Source organism: Halichoerus grypus, chromosome 2 (genome assembly GCF_964656455.1).
Source record: "Halichoerus grypus chromosome 2, mHalGry1.hap1.1, whole genome shotgun sequence".
Classification (NCBI taxonomy): domain Eukaryota; kingdom Metazoa; phylum Chordata; class Mammalia; order Carnivora; family Phocidae; genus Halichoerus; species Halichoerus grypus.
This window is the reverse complement of record NC_135713.1, coordinates 94,748,501-94,775,046: the sequence shown is the minus strand read 5'-3', so window position 1 is coordinate 94,775,046 and position 26,546 is coordinate 94,748,501. Positions and strand designations below refer to the sequence as shown.

Genomic DNA, 26,546 nt, shown 5'->3' with positions numbered 1-26,546 from the left:
GAAGGCGAGACTAAAACGAAGGAGAGAAATACAACATCAAAGAACAGGATGGGAGTTCTCTCTGAAATAACAATTCTGAACAAAGCAGGATAAGGCCTCAGCTGATGATCTGTAAGTGAAGAGGGGGAAGGAGGGAAGCAAAATACTACAGGTAACAGGGTTGGCTAGACAGTAAGGGTAAAAACATAAAAGGAATGAAGAAGTTCAGGAGGTAGCACCTAAAAGGGAGCCAAGATTTTTCTCAAGCCAGAGATATTTAAAAAAAACTTCAATGTCAACACTTTCAGGAAAATTCCTCAGGTCTACATTATGGCAAATATGCCACTTTGAAGGTTACCCCATTTATTTTTTTAAAAAAGATTTTATTAATTTACTTGAGAGAGAGCACAGAGGGAGACTCCCTGCTGAGCAGCGAGCCCGATGCACGACTCGATCCCAGGACTCTGAGATCATGACCTGAGCGAAAGGCAGACGTTTAACCAATCGAGCCACCCAGGCGCCCCTACCCCCACCATTTAAAAACCTTTAGTGGGTACCTACTATTTTAAAAATAAAGCCAAAATTAATCTGATGCAAAACTACTTTCTCAGGCTTTATCTCCTACTAGTGTCTGTTCACAGAAAACCACTGCTCCAACCCAGCCAGTCTGCTCGTGCCACCACGGAGATGCAATCTTTGCACTTCTACCACATTCTGTTCTCCCCAATCCCAAACTACACAATAGCCACCTAAGCAAAAGCAAAGTTAAAAAGCAGAACAAAAGGAAAACAACTGCGCTACGTGTTAGAGGAAAGCAAAGATAAACAAGACCCAATACCCAACATTAGGGAACTCAGGGTCACAAGGCTATGTATGTTAACCCTCCCCAACCTTCTAAGTCCTGAGCACTCGCTGTCTACAGTCATCTGGGCCTGCCTGAGCAGCTGAGGTTAACAACTGATTTGGGCTGTGTCCTTCCCCTCTAGAAGACCGAGGAGGGCAAGGACTGGATGACCTGTATCTTCGTAAACTCCAGTGTCTAGTATACTGCCTAAAATAGAAGCAGTGATTGCTAAGTGCACTGCAGCTGCCCCGAAGCATAAATGCACATTCAAATGAAAAGTAATTTGTTCCTCCCTGGCTGGGAAACAGGGAAGAACAATTTAAGAAATTCATCACTTAGGGCTCTGCTTATACTACTACCAGTTCCAGTCCTCTCCCTTTCATTATCAACAATGGTGCATATAGTAAATATTAATGTATTTGGATTTCCACAAGGTAGAATTGTATACATCTTACAATTCTCAACTAGTATTTTCATATATGCACAACAATAACCAAGACCCTAAGTCTTAGGAAAGCTAACAAAATATGATCCTTCAAAAGGAGGTAAAAACAGTACTCTGTTCATGAATGTGATAAAGGCCCCTTGAATTCCATTCTGCAAGGCTTTAACTCTACATATAACCCAACCCTCCATGCACCCTCTACTACTGTTAGGTATTCAACATGATTCATATCATCTGATTCTAGGCTGTCTCCATCTCATAAATAATGGTGATTAAGCCCATTTTTAGAAACAACACATTCCTTGCTTCCTCACTTCGTGTCTCTGTAAAGGGAGATCTTAATTGCACATACTATAACCTATCCACGTTTAGATTCAGCAAAAACATACAGAAAAAAAAAAAGTATAGGACTTCATGAATGCCCTAAACCTTTACATGCCTATTAAAAATACCTCCACAGATGAGGAATGTCCAATCAAATCTCCAATAAGCTCCAATGAACATGGAGGAGCATTTTCTTGTTGCTTTTTAACAGGTTGGCTGGCTTGCTTGTTCACTCTTCCAAATCCCCACATGTTAAAAAAACCTAGAAAAACAAAATCATTTTGGTCATTTCTAAAATTACTGTACTCTTTACTTAAGATCAGAAAAACAGAAAATTTAAATGCAAAGATGTTCTGTACTTTAGTCAAGGGCTAAGGGGATGGTATGAAACACTAAGCTAGGGTTTTTGTAAATCTGTTATTTCATCTTAACTACCAGGTTTGCTGCTCATCTCTTTTGTTGGCCCTACTCACCCACTGGTAAAGGTGTATTAACATGACAAAAAGGCACTGGGAATAAAGGAGAGCAGTAAAAGGCCTGAATGTCAGTGTCCAAAAAAAAAGCCACAACACAGATCTATCAACAAAGCATAGATGAAAAGCAACGTGTGTCCAAAAACAATATCCTAGCACCGTCACATGACCAGAAGGAACTCCAGAGGTAGCAGCATCTGATTTCTTATGCAAAGGTTGCTAATGAACCAGGATTTTGTTTTTCAAAGCAAACACCTGCAGGTCAAGAGCTCATGAGATTATGATATAAACACAAAAGTGTTTTTTTCCATAAACTGAGTTCAATATTAATGCTTCCAGGCTGAAAGAACACTTGAATTTGGTATCTGATGGTACAAATCCTCCTTGTGTATCAAGCATTATGCTAGACAATATAAAATGAATAATTACATCAATGGGCCATTTGTTCAGAAATGACAGTTTCCCTTAAAACAATAAAATACTAGTTGAGATGGAAAAAACCAGGCAGTTCTACATTAGAGCAATATTAAGATATGATCCAGGATCCCGACTAGCATATGCTTCATGTGAACATGCGCCTTCTGCCTTTCATAGGAGAAAAGACACACACCTGTTGGTACAGGTTCAGCTGCAAGCTGCTGTTTTTCTCTTAACTCCCAAATGCGTACACTGCCGTCTTCCGAGCATGAGATTAACTGCCTGTCAGAACAGAAAATCAGTAATAAAAAGAGAATGCGCCATGGAGGGCCAATGCGAAATTTGCAGTGAAAGAAATCAGTGGAGCCCTCAACCGCTTCTCTTCAGTTCTGGGCAGGAGCTGATAAAAATCATAATTTAACATGGCTTTACAATGCAAAGTAAAAGCACTCTTCGGGAAGGGCACCCGTTACACTGTTAAACTGGCTCAAATGTGATAAATACTTCATCCCATTTTGTAAAACACATTTACGAAAACTGTATGAATTACACTTTCACAATATCCTGACCCGTCCCCCCTTCCCTCCTCTCACAGTATCTCTTCTCAGGGCAGCTCTAACACTAACAGTATCCTGCATAGAAAATAGTATTCCCTTCCTGTAATTTCATCCCTAGAAACTCAGCAGCCAAATTTATCCTGACAGGAAAGCCCTTGCTTAGTAGCCTCACACAACAAGGAGATGACCATTTCTTTCTGGCCGTCAACAACTACAATGAACATATGAGTTTCTGGAAAATATAAGAAAAATGAGCACATAGTGCCCAAAAGTCTTTGTCTTTTTAAATAAATACGAAATTTTAACGTTATCTCTTCCTATCATCAAATTCAATGTAATTCATTTGAATGCAGCTTCTTGTAAACGTTTTAACATTTTGCCACAAACTCTTCTGTTAGAGACAGCCATGGGTATTCTCCATTTCCAAAAGAACCTACCAGGTCAAACCAAGGAGCCAGAAGAGCTTTGCCACTTGAGAAATTACCTTGGTGGCGCTGGGAAATGTGAGTTTCTTTCATTTGTTGTAGAACAGATGGGACCGTGTACCTGTTTGGAAGTTTGGCAATGTGCAGGACATTAGAGTCATGGGCACTTTTCTGGCAAGCAATCACACGCTTCATGTGAAGGTTATACACGTATAAACCCCTTCCGACTGCAGCAAATACATTCTGGTGGGGGGAAAAGTTCAGAAATGGGCATAAAATTAGTACTTACCACTACACAGTATAACAGATTTCCAGCCCGGCTATAACATCAGAAAGCCACCGTTACCTTCCCTATTCCTAGCTCTCAGTCCTACCTACTGTACTGCCCCCTGAAGTGCAAAGGAAAGCTCAGAGCATTTAAAAGGTAGAAGGACACAACCATCAATACAGAGGAAGTTCTGCATATCACACCCCTTAACATCACCTTCTTCCCTCACTAAAATACGACAACTCGAGAGAGCGACTACAGCTGCAGAATGGCCCTACAGCGGAGGCTGCTGAGGTACCTAGGTGTTCATTCACGTAACGCTCTATCCTTGGGAAGGTACTTAGCTGCTTCTGCCTGGACAATGTGAGCAAAATTACCTGTACCGCACATCTTAAGCATGCAAGAGACCTATAAAGGACACAAAAAAGCATATGCTGTACGGACACTATCGTCTTAAGATCCTCTGAAGGATTTGCAAAAACATTTTTCCAAATGTATTACTAGAAATACCTTTTTACTAAAACAACTTTAACTTTTTGAAGATACTTTCACCAATATTTATCTTATGACAGCCTCACAACATCTCTTTAAGGTAGGGAAAGCAAGTACTATTGCCATTTTCCAGATAAGCCCGTTAAAATTTTAAAAGAAGATTGAAGTCACTCAGAAAGTTAAGACATGGAGCGGATATTAGAATCAAGGTCATGTTACTCCAGTCCTTTGTTCTTGCCTCACACCACACCACCTAGCTTCTGAAATTATTCTGCACATCACTAGACTTCGGTAGCACTCGCCTAAGAATCACTTTCTTATGCAACAGGTACCCCAGTAAGGCAGCCCTTTCAAAACCCCTACATTGCCTCCCTGTTTTATACCAAAAAAGTCTTCTCATGCACCCTCAAAGGCGACAAACCCAACTCAGACCTATAATATTTAGACCAAAGCATGCCCCTAAGGCTTATCAGAGTCTAAATCTGGAATGATGCCCTTGGCCCTAGGGATTGGTACTCTGCATTTAGCAAGACGAGCTGAGGACCAGTGTCAGGGACATTGATAAAAGCTGGCCAACTTGCTAAAGTCTAGAGCCCTATGGGTAGCAATTCAAATGCAAAGAAAGCCCCAAAACTAGTTCTACAAACCAAGAAATCTGTGCAGAGTTTAAGTGATTTACCAAAGGTCACAAAGAAAATTATAAACACAACTAGAGAGTTAATGAGCTCTTGGATAGCTATTACTCAACAGAGTCACTGCATCAGTCACCTATCATCAATAATTAATGGCCCCTTTGGGCACCTGGGTGGTTCAGTCAGTTAAGCATCTGCCTTCAGCTCAGGTCATGATCCCAGGGTCCTGGGATGGAGCCCCACATCCCTGCTCAGCGGGGAGTCTGCTTCTCCCTCTCCCTCTGTTCCTCCCCTCAGCTCTTGCTCACTCTTCTCTCAAATAAATAAATAAAATCTTAAAAAAAAAAAAAAGGCTCCCTGTAGAAAGAACCAACCTCCTATAAAGAAGAAATACTAGGGAAAACTGAGTAATGCTTTATTAAGCATTTATAGCAGTTAATAAGCATTAATCAGAACTTTTGAGATTAAAAATACAAAATGAAAAACCTTAAACACTAATTTTTATAAACAAAAGAGGTTATCAAATGAAAAAAATATACTTTTTAAGGCCACAACTCTTAGAAATGTGGTTTCCATCTTTTCTGAGACCCTAACATGTTTATCATATGTATTAATTTTTTTTCCAAAATAAAGCGTGGATTTAAAAAAACAATTTTTGGGGGCACCTGGGTGGCTCAGTTGGTTAGGCAGCCGACTCCTGATTTCAGTTCAGGTCATGATCTCAGGGTCCTGGCATGGGGCCCATGTTGGGCTCCCCACTCAGCAGGAAGTTTGTTTCAGGACACTCTCTCTCCCTCTGCTCCTCCCCTCCCCAAGCTCGCTCTCTCTAAATAAATAAATAAATCTTAAAAAAAAATCTTTGGGCATGTTAGTATTCTGTTTTGCTTTTGTTTTTAAAGTAAAAGAAGTGCAAAGAAAACAAAAAATGGACCATTCTCTCCCCATCCATAACACTATCACTGAGTTTTTTAAAATAAAAATAACAAGCAGAGCTGCCTGGCTGGCTCAGATGGAGGAGCATGTGACTCTTGATCTTGGGGGTTGTGAGTTCAAGCCCCATGCTGGGTGCAGAGGTTACTTAAATAAATAAACAAACTTTAAAAAAAAAATGCATATTATTATAAAAGGTAAACAGTATAGAAAGGCACAAAATAAAGTGAAAAAAAAAAGTCTCCCCCCTTTGTAACTCAAGGGTTACAACTCTTAAACATTTCTTCTGATTACATTTAGAGCAGTAAGCCCCCTTTGCACACATTTTCTAAGCCTTTGAAGGCAAAAGAAGAAATGTACAGATCAGGACCAACATTCAGTAATCTGTTGGTAAAAAAGATGTAAAGTGTTTCAATAGCATCACCACCAAGGCCTAAAGGAATGAATTTAGTAATTCTCACACAAATCATCTTGCCCCAGGATGCTAGTAGGCTAAGAGAAAAACATTCCTAAAATTTTTAATTTCCTTTACCTCTGTAGGAAATGCACAAGCATCTTCAAAAGATCCTTTCCCAAAGTGTTTCTCAAAGCCCATTTTAAGGCTTATCCTCAAATCCTATGGGATTATTTAATCCAACCAAAAATTTCAAAAGTGTTTTTAAATCTATGGACATTTAATCACTTCCTGCCTCACAGAAAGGAGCTAAGATTAAAATGCTTTTTTAATGCAAGGTGTGCAATCTTTGAAAAATAGAAGAACATTTTAAAGCATAACCTGAACATGGGGAATGATACCTTTCTATATCCATCAAGAGATTAAGTTAAAAAAATTAGAAACTGGGTTTATTAAAAAAGCCAGTTTACAGATATTTTCTCAATTTTTTTTACCTCTTCATCCCATGTGAAATGATGAATAGAAATGTCATCTGGTTTTTGGCAGAGTTTTATTTCTTGCTGGGTGTCCAGCTGTGGAGATGGGTCCCAGAAGCTGCATTCACAGGCTTGCACGGTCCAGTCCAGGATATCCCAGATGATCATTTCTCCAACATGGGAGCCAGTTACAAAACTCACATCTAGGCAGAATTCGTATTTGTCTCATTAGTCATCATTTTACGTAGGCTAAAGGTAAAAAAGAACTGGACTGCCTACTTGTAATGCTCTATAAAACAACAATATTTAGACTAGTGAGGTACCTAGACAAGCCAAACAGAAAGATACATACAGCAGAACGGCAAGACCAGAAAGAGACTCAAGTCTATTTGGTTATTTAGTATGTGATAACAGCATTTCAATTCAGTGAGGAAAGAAATGCCTCAACACTGGATTATCTGGTTAACTAACTGAAGAATAGAAATAAAAGAACCTTACCTTGGAACATATACTGTGTAGAGAACGGACCCTTCTGCCGTGTCTCTCTCTTCCTGTCACACTACCACCACACTCACAACACCTGTGACACCAGATGTGTGTAGGCTTTTCCCACACCGAGCAATTCTGCGACTCTAGCTGAGTGCCCTACAATTTGACTCATTCTGACACTCTACCTGGAGGTAGCATCAGATGCCAATTGCAAGTCCAGGCTGTTACCCGTGCTTCTCACCAATCAGCTCCCACTTAGGTTCAATTAATTTGCTAGAGAAGCTCACAGACCTCAAGAAAAGTTTCCTGTTTACCAGCTTATTATCACAGGATACGATAAAGTACAGAGAGATGAAACCCCAGATGGAAGAGATCTGTAGGACAAGGTGTGTGGGAAGGGCTGGAGGGCTGTAGAGCTTCCATGTCCTCTCCAAGTCTGCCACTCTCCCAGCACCTCCACATGGGGGGCAATCTGGAAGCTCTCCAAACCCCACACTGTTGGTACTTTTATGGAGGCTTCATCATGTAGGCATGATCAATTATTAACTCCATTTCCAGCCCCTCTCTGGAAAATGAGGGGTGGAGCTAAAAATTCCAAGTTTCTAATCACCACTTGGTCTTTCTGGTGACCAGCCCCCATCCAGAAGCCCACTAAGAAATAATGTTCTCCTATCACCCAGAAAATTCCAAGAGATTTAGGAGCTTTTATGTCAGGAAATATTAGACCAAATATTAGAACAAAAGATGCTCCTTGTGCTCTTATCACTTAGGAAATTACAGGGGTTTTAGGAGCTCTGTGCCAGGAACTGGGAGCAGAGACCAATATAGTTTTCCTATTATTTTACATATGCCAAAGTAAGTTTCAAATATATTAGAACATTAAAGGTGCTTAAAGGAGGGGTGCCTGGGTGGCTCACTCAGTTAAGCATCTGACTCTTGGTTTCAGCTCAGGTCATGGTCTCACGGTTGTGAGCTGAGTCTGCTTGAGATGCTCTCACCCTCCCCCTCTCCCTGTTCACTCGAGTGCATGCTCTTTCTCTCTCTAAAATAAAAAAAATCTTAAAAAAAAAAGTGCTTAAAAGATTGAAAAAAATAAAGGTAAATGCTTTTATAAATGTAGAGTGCTAAAAAGCTCTAAAGGAGGCAGGGTAGGGAAAGATATATGTGTAAATATCTGCTAAGCAAAAAAAAAAAAAAATCATATTTAAATGACAAAAGACTGAAACATTTGCAACTCAGATGTCAAAATGGGTTTATTATACTTGATACATAAGGAGCTCCTAGAAACCACTAAAAAAAAGACAAATACTCCAGGAGAGAAAATGGGCAAAAGACCTGAACAGGCAAAACAAAAAATACAAATGGTCAGTAACCATGTGAACAGATGTTCAATTTCCTTAATAATCAAAGAAATTTAAAAGCAGTAAGATACTACTTATTGATGTGAAAACTGGGAAAGATTGAAAAAACAGGAAAATACCCAAGCTGGCAATAGCAGAGGAAATCAACACTTTGGTCCTACTAATGTCCTAGTACAAACTGCTACAATCCTTTCAAGTTTGTTGATATGCATCAAAACCTTTAAAAAAAATGTAAACCCACTGATCCAACAATTCCACTTCTAGGAATTTATCCTGAAAAAAGTAGATAAAAGATACATGTAACAAGGCTATTATACATAATATTAAAAATGTGAAGATAATCTAAACATCCAGTTGGGGACTGAATAAATAAGACATCTACAAAATAAAACAGTAATGCTGGAGGAGCAAGATGGCGGAGGAGTAGGAGACCTAAATTTCGTCTGGTCCCAGGAATTGAGTAGATAGGGATCAAACCATTCTGAACACCTACGAACTCAACAGGAGATTGAAGAAGAGAATAGCAAGCAACTCTCTGAACAGAAAAGCGACCACTTTCTGGAAGGTCTCTTCTGATTTGTTTAGTGTATATTTTTCTGGGGCCGTTGTTACCCTGTTAGCATTTTGTTCTCTCATTCATCTGTTCTCCCCTGGACAAAATGACAAGACGGAAAAAATCACCTAAAAAAAAAAAAAAGAACAAGAGGCAGTACCGACTGCCAGGGACCTACTCAATACAGACATTAGTACAATGTCGGAACTAGAGTTCAGAACGATGATAATAAAGAGACTAGCTGGGCTTGAAAAAAGCATGGAAGATATTAGAGAAACCCTTTCTGGAGAAATAAAAGAACTAAAATCTAACCAAGTCGAAATCAAAAATGAGGTGCAATCAAAAATGGAGGATCTAAGGGCTAGGATAAATGAGGCAGAAGAAAGAATTAGTGATATAAAAGACCATATGATGGAAAATAAAGAAGCTGAGAAAAAGAGATAAACAACTACTAGATCACAAGGGCAGAATTCGAGAGATAAGCGATACCATTAAGATGAAACAATATTAGAATAATTGGGATCACAGAAGAAGAAGAAAGAGAGAGGGGCAGAAGGTATATTGGAGCAAATTATAGCAGAGAACTTCCCTAATTTGAGGAAGGAAACAGGCATCAAAATCCAGGAGGCACAGAGAGCCCCCCTCAAAATCAATAAAAATAGGTCAACATCCTAACATCTAATAGTAAAACTTACGAGTCTCAGACACAAAGAGAAAATCCTGAAAGCAGCTCGGGACGAGAGATCTGCAACCTACAATGGTAGAAACATTAGATTGGCAAAAGACCTATCCACAGAGACCTGGCAGGCCAGAAAGGACTGGCATGATATATTCAGCGCACCAAATGAGAAAAATATGCAGCCAAGAATACTATATCCAGCTAGGCTGTCACTGAAAATAGAAGGACAGATAAACAGCTTCCAGGACAAACAAAAACTAAAGGAATTTGCAAACACAAAACCAGCCCTACAAGAAATATTAAAGGTGTCCTCTAAGCAGAGAGCCTAAAAGTAACATAGACCAGAAAGGAACACAGACAATATACAGTAATAGTCACCTTACAGGCAATACAATGGCACTAAATTCATATCTTTCAATAGTTACCCTGAATGTAAATGGGCTAAATGCCCCAATCAAAAGACACAGGCTATCAGATTGGATAAAAAAACAAGACCCATCGATATGCTGCCTGCAAGAGACTCATTTTAGACCCAAAGACACCTCCAGATTGAAAGTGAGGGGGTGGAAAACCATTTACCATGCTAATGGACACCAGAAGAAAGCTGGGGTGGCAACCCTTATAGCAGACAAATTAGATTTTAAACCAAAGACTATAATAAGAGATGAGGAAGGACACTATATCATACTTAAAGGGTCTATCCAACAAGAAGATCTAACAATTGTAAATATCTATGCCCCTAACATGGGAGCAGACAATTATATAAGCCAATTAATAACAAAAGCAAAGAAACACATTGACAACAATACAATAATAGTAGGGGAATTTAACACCCACCTCACTGAAATGGACAGATCATCTAAGCAAAAGATCAACAAGGAAATAAAGACTTTAAATGATACACATACACTGGACCAAATGGACTTCACAGATATATTCAGAACATTCCATCCCAAAGCAACAGAATCCACATTCTTCTCTACTGCCCATGGAACATTCTCCAGAATAGATCACATCCTAGGTCACCAATCAGGTCTCAACTGGTACCAAAAGATTGGGATCATTCCCTGCATATTTTCAGACCACACTGCTTTGAAACTAGAACTCAATCACAAGAGGAAAGTCAGAAAGAACTCAAATACATGGAGGCTAAAGAGCATCCTACTAAAGAATGAATGGGTCAACCAGGAAATTAAAGAAGAAATTAAAAAATTCATGGAAACCAATGAAAATGAAAACACAACTGTTCAAAATCTTTGGGATGCAGCAAAAGCAGTCCTAAGAGCAAAGTATATAGCAATACAAGCCTTTCTCAAGAAACAAGAAAGGTCTCAAATACACAACCTAACTCTACACCTAAAGGAGCTGGAGAAAGAACAGCAAATAAAGCCTAAACCCAGCAGGAGAAGAAAAAGAATAAAGATCAGAGCAGAAATCAATGAAATAGAAACCAAAAGAACAGTAGAACAGATCAACGAAACTAGGAGCTGGTTCTTTGAAAGAATTAATAAGACTGATAAACCCCTGGCCAGACTTATCAAAAAGAAAAGAGAAATGACCCAAATAAATAAAATCATGAATGAAAGAGGAGAGAACACAACCAACACCAAAGAAATACAAACAATTATAAGAACATATTATGAGCATCTCTATGCCAGCAAATTAGATAACCTGGAAGAAATGGATGCATTCCTAGAGATGTATCAACTACCAAAACTGAACCAGGAAGAAATAGAAAACCCGAACAGACCTATAACCACTAAGGAAACTGAAGCAGTAATCAAAAATCTCCCAACAAACAAGAGCCCAGGGCCAGATGGCTTCCCAGGGGAATTCTACCAAACATTTAAAGAAAAATTAATACCTATTCTTCTGAAACTGTTCCAAAAAATAGAAATGGAAGGAAAACGTCCAAACTCGTTTTATGAGGCCATTACCTTGATCCCAAAACCAGACAAAGACCCCATCAAAAAGGAGAATTACAGACCAATATCCCTGATGAACATGGATGCAAAAATTCTCACCAAAATACTAGCCAATAGGATCCAACAGTACATTAAAAGGATTATTCACCACGACCAAGTGGGATTTATCCCTGCGCTGCAAGATTGGTTCAACATCCGCAAATCAATCAATGTGATACAATACATTAATAAAAGAAAGAACAAGAACCATATGATCCTCTCAATAGATGCAGAAAAAGCATTTGACAAAGTACAGCATCCTTTCTTGATCAGAACTCTTCAGAGTATAGGCATAGAGGGTACATACCTCAATATCATAAAAGTCATCTATGAAAAACCCACAGCGAGTATCATTCTCAATGGGGAAAAACTGAGAGCTTTCCCCCTAAGGTCAGGAACGCGGCAGGGATGTCCACTATCACCAGTGCTATTCAACATAGTGTTAGAAGTCCTAGCCACAGCAATCAGACAACAAAAAGAAGTAAAAGGTATCCGAATCGGCAAAGAAGAAGTCAAACTCTCCTGTTTGCAGATGATATGATACTTTATGTGGAAAACCCAACAGACTCCACCCCAAAACTGCTAGAACTCATACAGGAATTCAGTAAAGTGGCAGGATATAAAATCAATGCACAGAAATCAGTGGCATTCCTATACACCAACAACAAGACAGAAGAAAGAGAAATGAAGGAGTCGATCCCATTTACAATCGCACCCAAAACCATCAGATACCTAGGAATAAATCTAACCAAAGAGGCAAAGAATCTGTACTCAGAAAACTATAAAATACTCATGAAAGAAATTGAGGAAGACACAAAGAAATGGAAAAACGTTCCATGCTCATGGATTGGAAGAACAAATATTGTGAAGATGTCAATGCTACCTAGAGCAATCTACACATTCAATGCAATCCCTATTAAAATACCATCAACTTTTTTCAAAGAAATGGAACAAATAATCCTAAAATTTGTATGGAACCAGAAAAGACCCCGAATAGCCAGAGGAATGTTGAAAAAGAAAAGCAAACCTGGTGGCATCACAATTCCAGACTTCAAGCTCTATTACAAAGCTGTCATCATCAAGACAGTATGGTACTGGCACAAAAACAGACACATAGATCAATGGAACAGAATAGAGAGCCCAGAAATGGACCCTCAACTCTATGGTCAACTAATCTTTGACAAAGCAGGAAAGAATGTCCAATGGAAAAAAGACAGTCTCTTCAACAAATGGTGTTGGGAAAATTGGACAGCCACATGCAGAAGAATGAAACTGGACCATTTCCTTACACCACACACAAAAATAGACTCAAAATGGTTGAAAGACCTAAATGTGAGACAGGAGTTCATCAAAATCCTAGAGGAGAACACAGGCAGCAACCTCTTCGACCTCAGCCGCAGCAACTTCTTCCTAGAAACATTGCCAAAGGCAAGGGAAGCAAGGGCAAAAATGAACTACTGGGACTTCACCAAGATAAAAAGCTTTTGCACAGCAAAAGAAACAGTCAACAAAACCAAAAGATAACTGACAGAATGGGAGAAGATATTTGCAAATGACATATCAGATAAAGGGCTGGTATCCAAAATCTATAAAGAACTTACCAAACTCAACAGCCAAAGAACAAATAATCCAATCAAGAAATGGGCAGAAGACATGAACAGACATTTTTCCAAAGAAGACATCCAAATGGCCAAGAGACACATGAGAAAGTGCTCAACATCGCTCAGCATCAGGGAAATCCAAATCAAAACCTTAATGAGATACCACCTCACACCAGTCAGAATGGCTAAAATTAACAAGTCAGGAAACGACAGATGTGGGCAGGGATGTGGAGAAAGGGGAACCCTCCTACACTGTTGGTGGGAATGCAAGCTGGTGCAGCCACTCTGGAAAACAGTATGGAGGTTCCTCAAAAAGTTGAAAATAGAGCTACCATACGACCCAGCAATTTCACTACTGGGTATTTACCCAAAGATACAAAAGTAGTGATCCAAAGGGGTATGTGCACCCCGATGTTTATAGCAGCAATGTCCACAATAGCCAAACTGTGGAAAGAGCCAAGATGTCCATCGACAGATGAATGGATAAGGAAGATGTGGTGTATATATATACAATGGAATCTTGCGATTTGCAACAACGTGGATGGAACTGGAGGGTATTATGCTGAATGAAGTAAGTCAACCAGAGAAAGACATGTATCATATGATCTCACTGATATGAGGAATTCTTAATCTCAGGAAACAAACTGAGGGTTGCTGGAGTGGTGGGGGGTGGGAGGGATGGGGTGGCTGGGTGATAGACATTGGGGAGGGTATGTGCTATGGTGAGCGCTGTGAATTGTGTAAGACTGTTGAATCACAGACCTGTACCTCTGAAACAAATAATACATTATATGTTAAAAAAAGAAGAAGAAGAAGAAGATAGTAGAAAGGGTAAAATGAAGGGGCGGAAATCAGAGGGGGAGACGAACCATGAGAGATTATGGACTCTGAAAAACAAACTGAGGGTTCTAGAGGGGAGGGGGGTGGGGGGATGGGTTAGCCTGGTGATGGGTATTAAAGAGGGCACGTTCTGCATGGAGCACTGGGTGTTATACGCAAACAATGAATCATGGAACACTATGGAACACTATATCAAAAACTAATGATGTAATGTATGTTGATTAACATAATAAAATTTTTTAAAAAAGGCAAACAAAACAGTAATGCTATTATTAAAAATTAAGTTGTAAAAGTATGTTTCTATTGCTTTAGAAATATACTCATGACATATTATTACAAAACCACAAGCCATATGTGTATATATATACATACACTCAGAAAAATGCCTAGAAGGATATGGATGACCAGTGCTTAATTCTGTAGCATGGGACAATTTTAATTTTTACATTCTACATGTTTCTCACTATTTTCTCATTTCTCTACTATGACTATGTATTACTTGTATAATAACAAGTTTTTATAACCTTAAAATTAGTGAGCCAACTAAGAAACCTTATAGATTATATATTTAATAGAAAATGGGCAACTGCTGACACTAAAAATTACCTTAAAGAAATTAATTTATTTTAATCCTTACATATTTTAGGTAAGTGTGAGTCTAAAAACCAAGTTCTAATTGTGGCTCTATTACTAGCCCCCTGGTCCTCAGAAAGTCATTTAACCTTTCTCTATTTTGGATTTCTCATACATTGAATGAGGATGATTGTAAAAATCCAATAATAAATGTATAGCCATTTAAAAAAGATATCAAATGTTATCTTTGAGTCCCTGGGATTACTTTGAGCCCCCAGTATTATTCCATAATAATGGTATTAAGAAATCCAGTTATTTGTAATTTAGGAATACAAAGATGAGTTAATTAGGATTTGATTATTCCATTTATCAAATGAACCATGACATAAATATCTAATAACTAGATGAACAATTGCTTAGAAATAAAAAATTACCAACAATCATACATGTAAACATTATTTTGTCTTGGTTCCAAGTCCAATTTCTATAGTTTATTAACACACTACAGAATTTGCTTTGTGAAGAAACAAGTTCACTTCTCATCTGTGCAGAGAAACAAGTTTCTAATTTTAATAGTGGGACAGGTAAGGCGGTACTACTCTTTCCGTGACCTTCTTTTCCATCCCTTTCCCTTCTCTTTCCTATTTCATTCAAACTACAAAAGAACCAGAGAAGTTAAGGAGTGAAGATTCTTGACACTAACTCTGCATGGGCATCATAACAGGTAACCCCGAGACCACACAGCTGCCTGCTCTGACTTAATCCTCCCAACTGTCTGTGAGTCAGCTATGCATTGGAAACAAAGTATTACACAATTCTTACACAAAGTATTTCTGCCCAGTTGGAATTTTCCACTTAAAACAAAATACTGGCATTCAGCTAAGTCAGTGTAATTTTCACTGTATAATATATATTCCCAAACAGGTCACTCAAAATGTTTCACACATAACAACCTCAATGATATATATGGATGGATTTTCATCCAATGTAAGTATCAAAAGTCACTTAGTATGAAATCTTATTCTTGTAATTGTCTATCCTTCCCTCACAAGTACTAAAGATTGTGATTACCATACCATGCTGTCAAAACTAGAAAAGGAATAAAATGAAGAAGCACCAGAGCCTTTTGCTAGAAGACATAAACAAGGTTATCTTGTATGTCTGTGTTAGAAAACCTTCTGCTCACAAATTCAGGTATCTTGGCAAACCTGTTATTCATTATCCACATTTGTGGGAATTCTGTCCTACCATTCTAAGGTTGCCTGGGGCCACCTCAATGAAAATGTACTTCCCCTGTGAAGTACAAACCCAGTAACTAGCCACATCTTCCATGGTAACTATGGGGAAAAGACACAGGGCTGAGAATGGAGCTGGGAATTGTACAACATAATCATTTCAGGATCACTGAAATCCGCGATACAGCAAACATGCCTGCGTACACAATAAGACTGTCACAATATCATTTTCAAATTCTAACAAACTCTTTGTCCATATATGATTCCTCAATATGCTTCTGGCTTATTTATTATTTGTAGTGTAATCTTACAGTCAGGGAGTTAATAAAGTAAAAAGTACTAGGAGTTTCCTGTAATTTTCATTACCAATTTTTTTGTTTAGATTTCCATTTTCCTTCCCTTAAGAAGCTGGCAAAGAAATACTTGAAGAACACTTTCTTGGTTAAACTGTTACAAGCTTCTTTGCATATCACGCAGCAAAAGAAACGCCATGAGGTTAAGGTCTCTTGAGTAACATCCCATCACCTTCATTAAGGAGCCATGCTGGACCAATGGTACCAGTGCTTCATCACTAAAACAGAACAACTAGGCCTGACCAGTGTAATTGTGCTTTGTTCAGCAGCTCCAGGGCCTTGGAGTTAAGGGCTCAGTATCAGAGGGTCTCCCAAATAAGAGCTTGTCTTTTGTGTTGCCCATCATGGCTAGAGAAAAGCCCCCAGAGAAAAATAAAAGGGTGCTCCCAACATGTTACTTCTATCACCACAGACAATCTGGTCTTTAGAAAGACTTGCAGCTGGGTTGTGTAAGAAGATGACTATCAGGGAAGAGGATTTTGGAGCTGGAAAGGACATTCTCACACATGTATCTGAAAATGTGATTCAATGGCATAAAAATAGAGACTACATTTGGTGCTGTCTGTACCTCTATTTCCTTTTCCTTCATGGTTACACAAAGTATTGCTCAAAAAGAGCCAACCCAGGGCTCAGGTCAGGGAGTGCAGTCCGGTCCTCCCACTACATCATATTCATAGCATCTCACAATTCTCTTATGGTCTCCATCAGACTATCATCAAACTAAGCTATCCAGGACTCCTCTTGTGTGACCGTGGAATACAGATTCCCCAATAGAGGTCTGATGATACAAGGTGTCACTTTATTTGAAAGTGAGCCAACCAAATCCCAGGACTGGTGGTTTGTGACCCTACCCTGCCATCTGATGACAGAGTCAGCTCACAACCATGAAGAAGGGCAGATAGGACCCAAATTCTGCAGACCTTTACTTTATCTTGGTGGTATTCTCTGGCAGTCTTTCAGTCATGATTACAACCCGCTTGAATCCTGCTCCTTCTGCTCTAAGTGTATATCTTGCTGTATGATATTGTAATGTGTGGTCCATAGAAGAAAAACTAGCCAGAACCATTTGCCAAAAATGCTGAAATGCTACTAAGCATTACTATTTATAGCCTATGATAGGCATCCCACAGCTACCACGCAGCACCTGAATCCTGCTCCCTCCATCATCTTCTTTCTCTGCCTCACTCTATTTTTCTTATTCCTACATCTTAGATACCTACCAACCCACGAAACTTCATCAGTTCCATTGGCTTAAACCTCAGACTATAGTAGACTGCTGATCCCTACTAGTGTAAAGCATTATTTTAATGATGGTAATTATAGAATCCTAGAACAAAACAAGACTAAAGTTCAGAATTGGTACTGTTAACAAAGTGCAAAATTTTACAGAATATAAACATGTACACAATAAGCTTACCATTGACATTAACCAATGAAAGAATATTATCCTGGTGATCAAGGAGGCGCTTAATTTCAAGAATATCCCATTCCAGTGATTCTTCTGTGGGTGCTACCAGCCGGAAAATTACTAAATGAAAATACAGATATAATTCTGTTAAAATGGTTGAAGAAGATAGAATTCTATTTCTGCTCAAAAAGCTAGCATTTCATTAAGTGAGAAAGATCTAAAATATTGAAAAACTCATCTCCAAAGAAAGCCTTACTCATACTACTTTAGAGTATTTTTTTCAAATGCTTGAGATGTTTGAGATGATCTACTAAAATCCCAAGTGAGTGTGTCTTTACAACTGTTCCTTTATTAAAACTCTTTTAAGCCCAGAAGTCTCCATCTTATCTAGGGCTTCAGTATAAGTCTGGCTACCCTGCCTCCCTCTCTCCTTGGACAGTGACTGGTCTACAACCTAGAATCATCTTCATCATCAGCTTTCTCTACTCATGTTCTCAGGTCAGTAAGCACTGCTACAAAAAGAAGCTACAAATTCATGGTTAACTTCAACTCAGTGAAGACTTCAGCAGCCATTAATTTTTTTAAATTTTCTTGATATTTAGGCATACATTATTGAATTATAAATTCTCTGAGAACATGCCTTATAGTTTTTGTGTGTCACAGATGTTCAATGTGTTCCTTTAATATACTTCTGACTATAATAGATGGTCAGTGTGTTGCTTTAGTCATTATCTGACTTTTTAACAAATAGTTTTATTTAAACTTGTATAAATCCTAACTTTAATCAATACAGAAAACCCAAAAATCAAATCAACAGGAGTGATTCTATCAACATTTACTAAACATTTACTATGTTCCAGAAACTTAGACATCAAATGTGAGAAAGGCCCAGTCACTGCCCTAAAATACAGTCTAGAGTGGGAATGAGACTTATAAACAAGCTTATGATCAATGTATTAAGTGCTGTAGATAAGCCACTGGACCAAGTACTATGGATGCTCACAGATTAGGATGATTAATATCTGAGAAGTGGGTAGGCCTCAGAACTCATATCCTTTCCAGGTGGTAGCTAATTACTAATGTTTCTCTTCTTTCTCACATTCCTCTCTGGAAAACAAATCATACCACATTTCTGTCTATGTCTCTGGACAATATGTTACCAAATGACAAATCTCTAGCCAAGTTATTTCATCCTGACAGCCATTCACATTCAAACAGTGGCTATCAAAAGAAGAAGGTCTTTCAGTAAATACAAAGGGAATGCTTCTGGATACCTACCAAAGTTGTGTAAAAATTCTACTTATACTTTGAATACTACTAAATCACCTTGAGATTGGGACTGTGGAATAACAGACAATGTACTATTTAATCAAACTAAGAGAAATGATAACCTGAAATACTGACAAGAAAAGGAAACCTACCAAGTAGGTTTCTATAAAATACCAGGTACTAAATATAATGTGAAACTGTTCAGTGAATCCATAAATATGGTCCCCACAGGCAAGTATTCACAGGGTCACCCATGTAATAACTTCAAGGAAATAAAACAAATATAAATTAGATCCAAAGACAAAAGAGAAGCAATAGTCAATTCTAAAAAATGGTTAAGAAAAAATAGCCTGGTCTTCTGAACCAAGATGAAGCCTCTGAGCTGATAGCCTTGCTTAGCTAGCAAAGCCTCAAAATCACTGAAACACACAGTACACTCAGAAATTTTATTTCCTATTGAGGGGCACGGTGGCTCAGTCAGTTAAGCATCCAACTCTTGGTTTCAGCTCACGTCATGATCTCAGGGTTGTGAGATTGAGTCCTCAGGCGGGCTCTGCACTCAGTGCGGAGTCTGCTTGATTCTCTCCCTCTCCCTTCCCCTTTGCCCCTCCCTTCACTCATGTACACACGCAATAAATAAATAAAAACTTAAAAAAAAATAAAGAAAGAAATTGTATTTCCTGTTGAAAGGAGTATGCCCTAACACAGAAAAAGAGAAATTGGTATGGAACATTTAAAACCAAGAACATGGGCAGAAATTGGGTCCTGGAAATACAAAAGATACTCTATTTACAGAATGAAATTTATTTTAATTTTTTTAAATTTATTTATTTATAAGTAGGCTCCATACTCATTGTGGAGCCCAATGCAGGACCTGAACTCATGACCCTGAAATCAAGACCCGAGTTGAGATCAAGAGTCAGAGGCTTAACCGACTGAGTCACTCAGGTGCCCCTGAAATTTATTTTTATGTAAGGAAAAATGGCACTATATATATGATAAAACTAACAAAATGCAGAACCTTATTTTTAAGATTACATATTTTTTACAACTTATTTTCTGCATAAAACCTATTCTTTGCTGAGATCATGTTCTTCATAATTTTTGTTAAAAAGTAATTTTACAGAATAAAGGCGGTAAATGATAGTTTATTTTTTTGTTTTTGCTTCTAATGTTTTTACTAAGCAAAACACTTTGTACTAGTTAGAAATTTGAAAGTGTAGAAATGACCATTGTAGGCAATAGAAGCCACTGAAGGTTTTAAGCAGGGAAGTAGACTGCCTTTTAGATCGATCATCTCTGGCACCTCCTGGAAAATGTATCTGAGAAGCTGTAAACTAGAGGAGAAGGCACTGGAGAAGTACTACAGTAGAGGAGAGGAAAGAAGGTAGGTTAGGAGACTAGCACAACAGAACAGGCAAAAGGGGAGATGAGAGCCTGAATGGAGCAGAGCAATGGTAGTGAGATAGAAAGAAGAGGATCAAAATATTTAGAGCCACAGTCCTCAAATATGGCCCCCAGCCGGCACCCTCAGTGGCACCAAAACACGTGTTAGAAATGCAGAAGCTCAGCCCCAATCCAGACCTACTGAATTAGAAACTCTAGGGGTATGACCTAGTAATTTGTGTTTTTAGCAAGCACTCTGGGTCATTTTAATGCACAGTAAAATCTGAGAACCACTGAGTTAGGTAGTAAAATCAGCAAAACTCAAAGTGATATCATGGCTGGCTACAGGAGGAGAAAGGCAGGGAAGAGCGAGGCAGGTTTCCAGCTCCATCAAAAATGTGGGAAAACTAAATTTCTGCAAGGAAAAGAGAAAACTAAACACAGCATTATATCTTTTGAAACTATTCTATGGAAAGAAAGGATAAGCACAGGGTCCAGAAAATTACTCCTCTGACATGATTACACATGGAAAGGTCAGTTGAAGAAAGAGAAACTTGGCTACAAAGCAATGGAGGCTGCAAACAGCACGTAATAAATGGTAAACAATTAGCTCACGTCGTATTGGCATTTGCAAGTCTCAGGTCTGGTCGGTGGGAAAAGTAGCACAAGTAACATCAAATGCCCTCTGGGGTACATTAGAAAAATTCTTGTAGAAAAAAGCAGCCTTTAAGCAGCATGCTTACTATTACTATCACTTCTCAGCACCCAAATTCCATTCAAAAGGCAGTGGGAACAAAAGGCTTATTTACTGTGGGCTCCCCGGCAGTGAAAGAGCCAACAGTCAACACTGAAGTGGCCTTCAAACAGCAGGTTTATAATCAATTAATACATTTACAAAATTCCTCATGCTACCCCGTTCCCTCTGCTCTGAAGGCCCCCTACTACACTCTGAAGGAAATGGTATAAACTCCTCCCAAGAAAACGGGCCCCACTCTGGCTTCCTGAGGCAAAAAACGCCATAGTGGCTACCTCAGTGAATTTCCACAAAGATCATCCTCCAACCATCCAACTCAAGTTTTTAGTTGCCAGAATGTTGATAGCTGCTTTACGTGGTTAAAATGTTTGCTAAGTGTATGACTATGGACCAGCAACAGAGAGGACTATGGAATGTAAATTGCCTTCTCTGGCATCAGACATGTAGGGTTACCCTGCTCCCACTTCTCTGGGTTAGATCAAGCACAGAACAAAAACTGACCCAACGTCTTGAAAATGTCTCAGTCTCCACATCACTTCAAAAATCGCAGGAGGCCAACACTGGGGCAGGGGCGGATGTCCCTTAAATTAAAAACTTAACTTGTCTCTCCAACATGTGTATACAAGTCTAGTTTTAAATTTTTTAAAAAAGAAATAGAAGAAGAAGAGTCCTACTCACTCAGTTCTTTGCCAACTGCTGCCACAACACAGTTCTTAGGTATTTCAATCAAAGCACTGATCCCTTAAAAAATATATAAAACAAAGGTCAAATTATTTTCTTCAAGGATGACATCAAAAATAAAAACATTCTCAGATTTATGTCAGTCATTTCCCATAAAAGCAGTGGTAACAATAAAGCTCATATAGTTTGCTACACCACACTTCCGTGCTTACCTAAACATGGAAAATGATTCTGTGAAAAGTATGTGAGACCTAAAGAAGACATTGATTTACTAAGGGCAGAATATGCTCTTTGAACATTTTTACTATTGTGGTCAACTTTTTTACCAGGAATCCCTGAGGATAATCACCATGATCATTTACAAGATAGCTAGCTCAAACAAGATGCAAAGTTGGCATTTTCCTCAATGTAAATTTAAAAAGCCTGAGCAGACTCCCTGGCAGTAAATGAGTTAAGTCACAACAATCAACAGCTAAGAACATGGCTTTCAAATAGCATGTTTATAATCAATTAGTACATTCACAAAATTCCTTGTATTACTGGAAGAGTAAGAGAGTTCTGAGTATGTTTTTATAGCTGAATCATGAAATGATTTTAGGGTAACCTTAACTTTTGTAAAAGACATTACAATTATTACTTTGTCAGCAAGAATTAAAGAATTGATATATTAGATTCAGAACCACCATGAGCTGGTAAAAAAAAATTTTTTATTAAAGTTAATTTTCCATTATGAAATATATGAATTTATATCTATACACACACACACACAAATATATATGTAATTTACAATACATACAAATTTGGAAAATATTCTACTCATTTGCTTTAACTTCCCACCCATCAAAAAACTAGCACTCTTAGGATATGGGGAGTATTTCTAACCTAAATCTTTTCTCCATGTAGAGTTGTTTTGACAGTATGCTTTGTGTTTTTCCATGTTCAAGGAGGAGGAGGAGATAGTGGAGGAGGAGAAAGGGGGAGAAGTGGTACAAGCTAAAAAGTAGAGGAGACAGGAGAGCAGGGGAAGAGGTAGCAAGAGGAGAATTCTAGATGCAGAAACAGCTTGTTAAAACATTGTCACAGGAATAAAAGGTACAGCACAAGGAATAGTCAATGGTACTATAACAACACTACAGTGGCAGATGGCAGCTACACTTGTGGTGAGCACAGTGTAACATATAATTGCTGAGTCACTACGTTATACACCTGAAACTAATGTAACATTTGTCAACTATACTCGAATAAAAAGATGTTTATCAAATAATGAAAATACTGGAAACTCAGCAATCTAGAAGTAGCAACTTAATACACAAATCACAGAACATACTGCTTTTGGAAAAGGAAAGATATCCTGTGTTCTAGGCCAAGGTTCTTTCCATTGCATTGTACTAGGACTATCTTTGCTTATTTCCAAATATAGAGTAACTGCCCCCAGAAGCCCTGCTAGCCTAAAATCAAGCAAGCCTTATGAAAGAAGCTTCCTGAGCTAAAGGTCTAAGAGCACTGCTAATTCAACAGCATCCTGTAATCTGGAAAACCCAAATCACAAAAAGCTCACCAATGGTACCCTATGGTCTTCTCAAAGCTTTCTAAAAGATTTTCTCAAAGGTTTCCACTATCTCTTGAGACACTGATAAATAGGGCAATACTGTGATTACCTAGCAGTACTCCAAGATAACTTGCAAAAGAAAGGGAGACTACAGTAATAGGTGGTTCCTTACATTAACATACAAAACATTTTCGTTAGCCCGTATTTCACAACATAGATACTAATAATTCATGGAATAAAATTCACAGGTAGCCACAAGCTAATGTAAGAAACACAAAGGAAAATATACATGTAAATAGAGCTATAACTCATAATAGGAAATTTGAAAATACAATCTAGATACCACCAAGATTACTAGTGATCATTCAATGGAGAATTAAAACTGTAAATCCTAGAACAGTATGGATTTAGTTTTGCTAAGACATCACGTTAGTTTTCTAACATTTTATAGTATCTATGTGGAGATGAGTTAGTTCCAATTATGAACTGTAAATTAAATTCACAGGGCTCCTGCTACCTTTAAGACATCGATATGCTTAATAATGTTCTTTCTACAATGTCTATGGGTTTATCTGATTACTTTCAGAAACATAGTTAACAGTGTATCACATGACTTCAAGGTTATTACTCAAATTTACCCATTTATACTTAAATATTTTTACTCTGAATAGTTTTTAGTTTTATTTTTTAAGATCCTTGGTATCAGAAGTCAAAACTGATTTTCTTCTGTTAAAACCAAAAATATCAACCAAATTCTGAGAAAATAGAATTTTATTAGTAAGTTTGCACAATGTATGAACTTTATAGCAAAACCAATTGTAAAACGAAGTCATCCTTTGGAATCTATTCAAAGTCCAATAACCCCACAAATAAAGAAGGAAATGATATTATAAAGTCAGAAAGGTTTAATTCCACGTGTCAATGTGCTCATCAAACTCAGTTTAGGAACAGAGCCTAAGAGCATAAATGAAAAGGTTTTTCTTGACCACTTTTGAGAAATGCTGTTAGACTAGAAGGGAAGGCCAAGAGGAGGGGCAGGATCATCTCCCTCCAATTTGAGATGGAAATATATTTTACGCAACCATGAACTTGAACTGGAGAAATACGGTACAGGATATATTCAGAATTGAAAAGAAAAATCCCCTATATTAACCTCTGTATTCATGGAAAGTCTCTTTGAAGATTCATTATGTCTTTTAAAGCCTATCAATCATGGTTCATAATTACTTTGATTTGTTTTCTTACCTGTATCAGAAAGGTGACCGGTCTTACACAGGAGATCTAATTTTTGGTTCCACACACATAGGTCATTCCCACCAGAGAGCCAAACATCTAGTCTCTGAAGAACAATTAAACACTGCAAAATTCATGTGAAATGTAAATCAGTTTAGAATTTCAAGCATTCACTGGTGTTTTTCAAATATGTCCACAAGTTCTTTGCTACCATTCTCTTAAGGGATGAAGCTTAAGTCTCCCACTCTTGAATGAGGGCTCTAAGTGACTAGCTTCTAACAAATAGAACGTGGCAGGAGGGATGGTGTGTGACTTATAAGACTAAGTCATAAAGGACATGGTGGCTTGCTCCTAGCTCTCTCTTGGATCACTCACTCTATGGCGAACACATACAAGCAGCCATATAGAGAAAGATGCACATGCAAAACAGTGAGACCTCTGGACAAAAGCCAGCACTACCTTACCAAGCACGTGAGCTCCCTAGGAACCTCCAACCCCAGTCAAGCCTTCAGATGACAGCAACTTCATAATACACACTGAGCCAGAACTACTTAGCTCAGCTGCTCTTTATTCCTGACCACAAATACTGTGAGGTAATATTTACTGTTTTAAGCAACTAAGTTTTGATGTAATTTGATACTCAGTAATAGATAATAAATAACCAAGGCTTAAACAAACTTCCTTTAAAAATAAAAATGGAAATATGACCTTAGTTTTTATGTAATTGTCAAATTAATAGCTCCTAGTTCTTAACTTAGGAAAATGAGTGTTTCACGTCTACAGAAGTCCTTTACCTTGAATAGTACTTTAAAGTCCACACCTTTAATTGTACTCTGCCCATCCATGACTCTGAGTGAGCACAAAGGTAAGAGTGACAGGGAAGAATAAAAAAGAAAAGGTGGTCTTGTCTAAGCAGAGGGTGGAGTTGCTTTTAAAGCTGCTGGAATAAAAAGGTTTGAAAATAATGCAGTTTATATTTCAAGAGTTCACTATGGTGAGCGCTGTGAATTGTGTAAGACTGTTGAATCACAGACCTGTACCTCTGAAACAAATAATATATGTTAAAAAAAAAAAAAAAGATAGCAGGAAAGGAAAAATAAAGGGGGGGAAATCAGAGGGGGAGACCAACCATGAGAGACTATGGACTCTGAGAAACAAACTGAGGGTTCTAGAGGGGAGGGGGTAGGGGGATGGGTTGGCCTGGTGATGGGTATTAAAGAGGGCACGTTCTGCATGGAGCACTGGGTGTTATACGCAAACGATGAATCACGGAACACTACATCAAAAACTAATGATGTAATGTATGGTGATTAACATAACATAATAATAATAAAAAAAGAGTTCCTACCCTGTCTAATTTTTGAATGTTTAATATTTCAGTACTTTGTTCCTTTTTTTGCCAAATAATATTCCACTATATGGATACAGCACATTTGTCCATTCTCAGTTCGTGGACATTTACTTTATTTTTGTATTATGTATAGTGCTGCCATGAACATTCACGTACAAGTTTTTGTGTGGACATACATTTTCATTTCTCTTGACAATGAAATAGGAATACCTACGAGTGAGATTGTTAGGCCAAATGATAACTCTTTAACATTCTGATGAACAAACAACTTTCAAGGTAACTAGACCATTTTACAATTTCAGCGGCAACATATGAAGGTTCCATTGTCTCCTTATCAACACTTGTTATTACCTGTCTCACATATTAGACATCTAGTGTATATGAAATAGTACTGCATTATGGTTTTGACTTGCATTTCTCTAATACCTAATGATGTTGAGCTTCTTTTCACATGATTATTGGCCATCTGTATATATTCTTTGGAGAAATATCTTTCACAGTATCTATTTTTAATTGGGTTGTCTTTTTATTGTTGAGTTTCAAGAGTGCTTTATATATTCAGGATACAAGTTCCTTATCAGATATATGATTTGCAAATATTTTCTCCCATT

General features: G+C 38.1%; 1 protein-coding gene across 1 annotated transcript in view; it reads right to left on the bottom strand.

Annotated features, from left to right (window-relative positions):
- WDR41 (WD repeat domain 41) overlaps positions 1–26,546 on the bottom strand; it is a 48,889-nt gene that overhangs the window by 926 nt on the left and 21,417 nt on the right. Inside the window, exons 6-12 of the mRNA XM_036090149.2 lie at positions 24,597–24,708; positions 21,800–21,862; positions 17,722–17,832; positions 6,675–6,859; positions 3,586–3,707; positions 2,676–2,764; positions 1,721–1,854 (exon numbers count right to left, since the gene is read on the bottom strand). Coding sequence (XP_035946042.2) covers positions 1,721–1,854; positions 2,676–2,764; positions 3,586–3,707; positions 6,675–6,859; positions 17,722–17,832; positions 21,800–21,862; positions 24,597–24,708 — 816 coding nt within the window. The remainder of the gene's footprint in view (positions 1–1,720; positions 1,855–2,675; positions 2,765–3,585; positions 3,708–6,674; positions 6,860–17,721; positions 17,833–21,799; positions 21,863–24,596; positions 24,709–26,546) is intronic.